Source organism: Amphiura filiformis, unplaced genomic scaffold (assembly GCF_039555335.1).
Source record: "Amphiura filiformis unplaced genomic scaffold, Afil_fr2py scaffold_372, whole genome shotgun sequence".
Lineage (NCBI taxonomy): Eukaryota > Metazoa > Echinodermata > Ophiuroidea > Amphilepidida > Amphiuridae > Amphiura > Amphiura filiformis.
In genome coordinates, this window is record NW_027305836.1 from 9,371 (window position 1) to 14,067 (window position 4,697).

Consider the following 4,697-nt stretch of genomic DNA (forward strand, 5'->3'; position numbering starts at 1 on the left):
TGCATGGTACCAAATCGATTGAGATGTATAAATGTCTTTCGTGAGATGTATGCCTGCGATGTTACCATATTACATACATGTCCACTTGTGAACTTGTACACAATTCTTTCTTTCATTAATCCATATTTGATGTCCTATGTCTTTTTGAGTTGTTAATGCAGACAAGGCTATTTGAAGATCTCGTTTGACTTGTTTTAGAATACATATTAATTGACATGTCATTTCCACACATTTTAGCGGATATGTTGTATCCATACTGTTTAAAAATGGATAAAAATTGGTCCAAGCTTGGTCCACAGGCTTAGAGTGCTGTCAGGGATACAGCGATTAACAATATGCATGTGACTAGCTATACATGTGTACGGTACACACACATATATTTACATTGCAATTAACGTTTGCTTTAGTCTTTAATTTGTTAAATTGCTTTGTTGAAACATGTTATTTACATGATCACATTTTGGACCCTTATAGTGTTATGTAATAGTATGCAGTGTACAGTCACATTATTTGTTGTTTTGAAAGGCGGAATCTCTAAGCTTCTTGTAATCCACTGCAAATACGTTCAACGTCCAAGTTTAAAAGAAAGGCATATTTTGGCAGGATCTCTAATATAAAATAAATGAATCTGAAAATATACTCATATTTTCCATGAAACAAATTTTCCTTAGTTGATGTTTCATGGATCTCATTTTGGTATTTTAAGATTAAGAAGATGCATGTCAAATATATACACAACAATCGACAAAGCACATAATATTACTAATCGTTAAGTTGTACTTAGCTATCATAGGAGGTAATGCCCTGTGATTTGTAAATAACATGTTTTAACAACACTAATCTTTAACCACGTGGTACGTAATAATGAAACCCTCAACTTGTGACAAAATCAGCCACATAAGCCTCAGCAAAAAATGAGGAAGTTTGAAAATTTCAGGAGAATCTGTCCTTTTTATATATATTTTTATTATCACTGTCACGTTACAAATCTAGCATAATATACACACACAACCCCCCCCCCCCACACACACACATCAATAACCATTGTTTGATGACAGTAATAATAATTATTGTTAAATAGAATATGGTGCTATGGTGTTTCTTGGTCAGGAACGTTGCGAGGGCGACGGCGGTGCTGTTCCTGGTTATGTGGGAACATGGCTGTGTAGAACTCACTCCAGCCGCCCATACGCAAGCGCAACAGGTCATAAGCTTCAGGCTTTTTGCGGGCCTCATCAAGTGTGTCAGAAGAAGCACATGTCACAGTCATAATGTTCGAACCTTCACCACTGGCAAATGCCTTGAGCGCATCAACTAGATCAGCCTCTGGATAATTTTCGTCGATGTTAAAATCTGAAGTGGCACCATTGCTGAAGCAGTTAACACCCTCGCCTGTATAACCCGATAAAACCTCACAAAAGCCGGGGGGATTTTGCACTGTGGCCTGTTTGGGCTCACGGTCATCAGGTGTTGGAGTGGGACTAAGGTTAGAGGAGATGGATCCACCTGCCCGGCGTCCATCAGCTGAGGCTCCATTCTGGTAACCAAAATCCACATAGTTCTCGAAGTTACCAACACCTGGCTGAATCTGAAAGCCAAATGGAGAATTACAGCTGCCAAATTTCTCACAAAAACGGGCCATATTGTCTTTAATTGGTTTAATTGGATCTGTGAATACTTTCACCGTCTCTTCCGCAATGATCTTTAGCAGTTCCTGGCCCAGGCTATCTACCTTAGAATTACCCCTGCCGAAGCGCGGGAGTGACAACGCCACCTCACGCATGCGCTTGTAGCGCTCAGCTGTTAACTCTAACCGAAACCCACCTACCAAGCTGCTGAACAGGGGTTCCACCATCTTATAGCCCCAGTCACATCTCAAACAATGTACCAGCTCAGGTAGTGTGATGACTGCTGTTTCGGGGTCAAACACCATGTGTTTGATAGCATACAGAGAGTTAATGACGCTTGGTATGGCAAAGAAGCAAGGGCCAAAGATATTGTACTTTGTGCCTCCATCATAGATGTCTCGACCCCTTTCAATGCAGTCGTCCATCAGGACAGATAGCAGGGGAGCGGGACAAACACTTGATGCAGTACCATACAATTCAATCTGGCCGCTGATTGCCTTGGTAATTAACCAGCGGAAATGCTCCTTGTACAACTCCACAAGATCATCAAAACACTTGATACCTTTGACGTTACGAGATGTGAATGATTTTGTCTGGCCCAAAAGATAGGTGGGACCAGCAGTAACATAGAGCTTACCCATATTGAGCGCACATTCCAGTGGATTGAGGGCAGAAAACCCTCCCAACGTGAACCAGTTCTCACCTGGGAACTGGGGCTCAAAACAACCATCACAGGCATAGTTACGTGCACTTTCTAAGGTGACGTCACTTCTCCATTTTGAGGAATTTGCCACATCACCCCCACACTATTACCACTGGCCTGCAGTGCGGGATAAGTTTATCATCATTCAGAAATATTGGGTGTGCACCACCCGTCTTAAGTACCTTGGCGGCCTCTTCCAGGTATTCCTCTGGCATGTCCTGTCTGACTCGCAATGAGAGGCAGGGTGCATTCAATGGCAGTCTGGATGCATGCAGGGCAAGCTTGGTGAGCGTGTTGTAGGCCAATGTTCCATCAGCCGCAGTGCCGCCCACAGTGATCTGTTGGACCCATTGGTTGTTGGCAGCCCCTTGTGGATAAGGACCACTTGCCCCACCCATTGCAAGGTTGCCCATGGGTTGGTGGTCTTCTATCATCATACGATTCTGTTGCACCTTTTCAGCCAGCTTAATCCAAAAGGCCTCCATCACTTCCTGGGCACTTGCCTCAGTAATCCGGCTTGCAGCAAGGTCTGCCTCATAGAATGGGTAGATTATCTGATCTACCCTACCAATGCCACAAGGCTCGCCATTCAGGCTCAGACAAACGTGCATTGTAAACAACAGTTGAAGAGCATCAGTCATGGTTTCTGGCTTTCCTTCAGCAAGTTTGTCCATGCGTTCCTTGATCTCCAGAAGGTTCTTTCTTGTTGCTACTTGGCACGGTTCTAATCTAGAGGCCATTTGGTCAGCTAGTTGAGCATAGTTATGGCAATAATCGACCACACCTTCCAGTGATAAAATCACTGACCGATAGAAACTCCTCTTGCTATCATCATCATATGTCAGGTCTAGTTTCCTCTGAACTTGATCAATGAGGCCGGATATGCCAAGTTTTAGTGCCCGCTCATGACCAGGCACCACATGGCCAACCCCACTGGCCTCACTTAGATTTCTCAGGTAGCCCTCCATGGATTCTTCTTCAGTGAGGTACTTCATTACATAACGGCCCTGTCCAAGGCTGAGATTTGGCATCCCACCTACGATAATCTCTTGTGGATGAATATGGAATGTGTTGGCACCATTTATCGCCTTGCCATTGATCTTACGTTGGCCTCGGAAGCCATATTCGGTGCTGCTACTGAGGCGCAGGGTCATTTTTGTGGCCCAGCCCTTTCGCTCCATGACTGACAGCGCCATTACCTCTTTGGCTTTCTCAGGGCCATATTCTGCTGCCACATAGTCTTTCAGGTGACAAATTTCTTCCTGCTTTCTGTTGAAATACCAGCTGTCCTGCCAAAGTGCAAAGGTGTCGGCCAGCAAAGCGAGTATGCGGTAGGAAGGTGCGTTCAACCTCTCCTCTCTTCTTCATTCTTCGCTGTGGCCATGGTGAACAAATAGTCTTTGTGATTGTAGAACATAACACCATTAGGAGAGCGCTTCTTGAAATGACGACTCATCCATTGCCAATTAATACCTGGGTAGTGGTTCCAATCACCACGCCAGACCTCGAATTCCAGTTCGAGGTTTTTCCTAGAAGGAATGTAGAAGAAGCCTCCTTGATCAGCACTCAGATTGTGAAATAGGCGATCCTGCATGACATTTTCTGTGTTACCAATCATTTGGTCCATGATCGTTTCCAGAACCTTAACGTCTTTCGTAAATCCTGCAAAGTATAAACCCTTTTCATCATTTTTGGGGCCTATGGGGTGCTTTCGATCGTCAACATATTCTGAGGATCCAAATGGCAGCCCCAGACGCAGGACCAATGTGGTGTCACCATTTTCATTCCGGGCTCTTGCCGATTTTATGTGGGTGTGCTTATCCTGTCTAGGAATAATGGTATCATCAGTCTTGCGTCCAATCATGTCTTCTATCCCCTCTTCAGTCTTGGCATGGATATGTGCCCAGTGGATGTTCAACCGCTGGGCCAACACAAATGAGCCACCTATGTTGGTTATATCCTCATATCCAATAATGGTATGATTTCCCAGGTTGATTGGATCTGAAGGGTTGTTTAGGTTCTCCGAAAAACGCCTTCCCAAGACTTTTCCATCTGAACTGCCAGGCGCCGTGGACCTGCTGTCCACCTCTTGGTGAACATAGTCAGAGTGGACTATGTCTAGCTTCTCAGTGAGATATTTGTGGATATATTGCTGGACGAAACGGACATGCTCTCGTTCGTCTGATTTTATGTGAAACCAGAGGTCGTCATTGAGTCCACAAAGATGAGGTGCATCTGAAGACTAAGGAGGTTTTATATTTGATTCCTTTTTTTTTTTTTCTTTCCGTATTTAAAGGTCATGCCAACTGGTGGTTTTTTCCCTTCCTCTTCACACCATTTTGTCCACAATGAGAAATTCACACCAA

At 44.2% G+C, this 4,697-nt stretch overlaps 1 protein-coding gene across 1 annotated transcript; it reads right to left on the bottom strand.

The window, feature by feature from the left end:
• Positions 1 to 1,090: 1,090 nt before the first annotated feature.
• On the bottom strand, positions 1,091 to 2,269 carry LOC140145535 (probable dehydratase PflD). Its single transcript, XM_072167244.1, has one exon. The coding sequence runs from the start codon at positions 2,267 to 2,269 to the stop codon at positions 1,091 to 1,093; it is 1,179 nt and encodes a 392-aa protein (XP_072023345.1).
• Between the last annotated feature and the right edge of the window lie 2,428 nt (positions 2,270 to 4,697).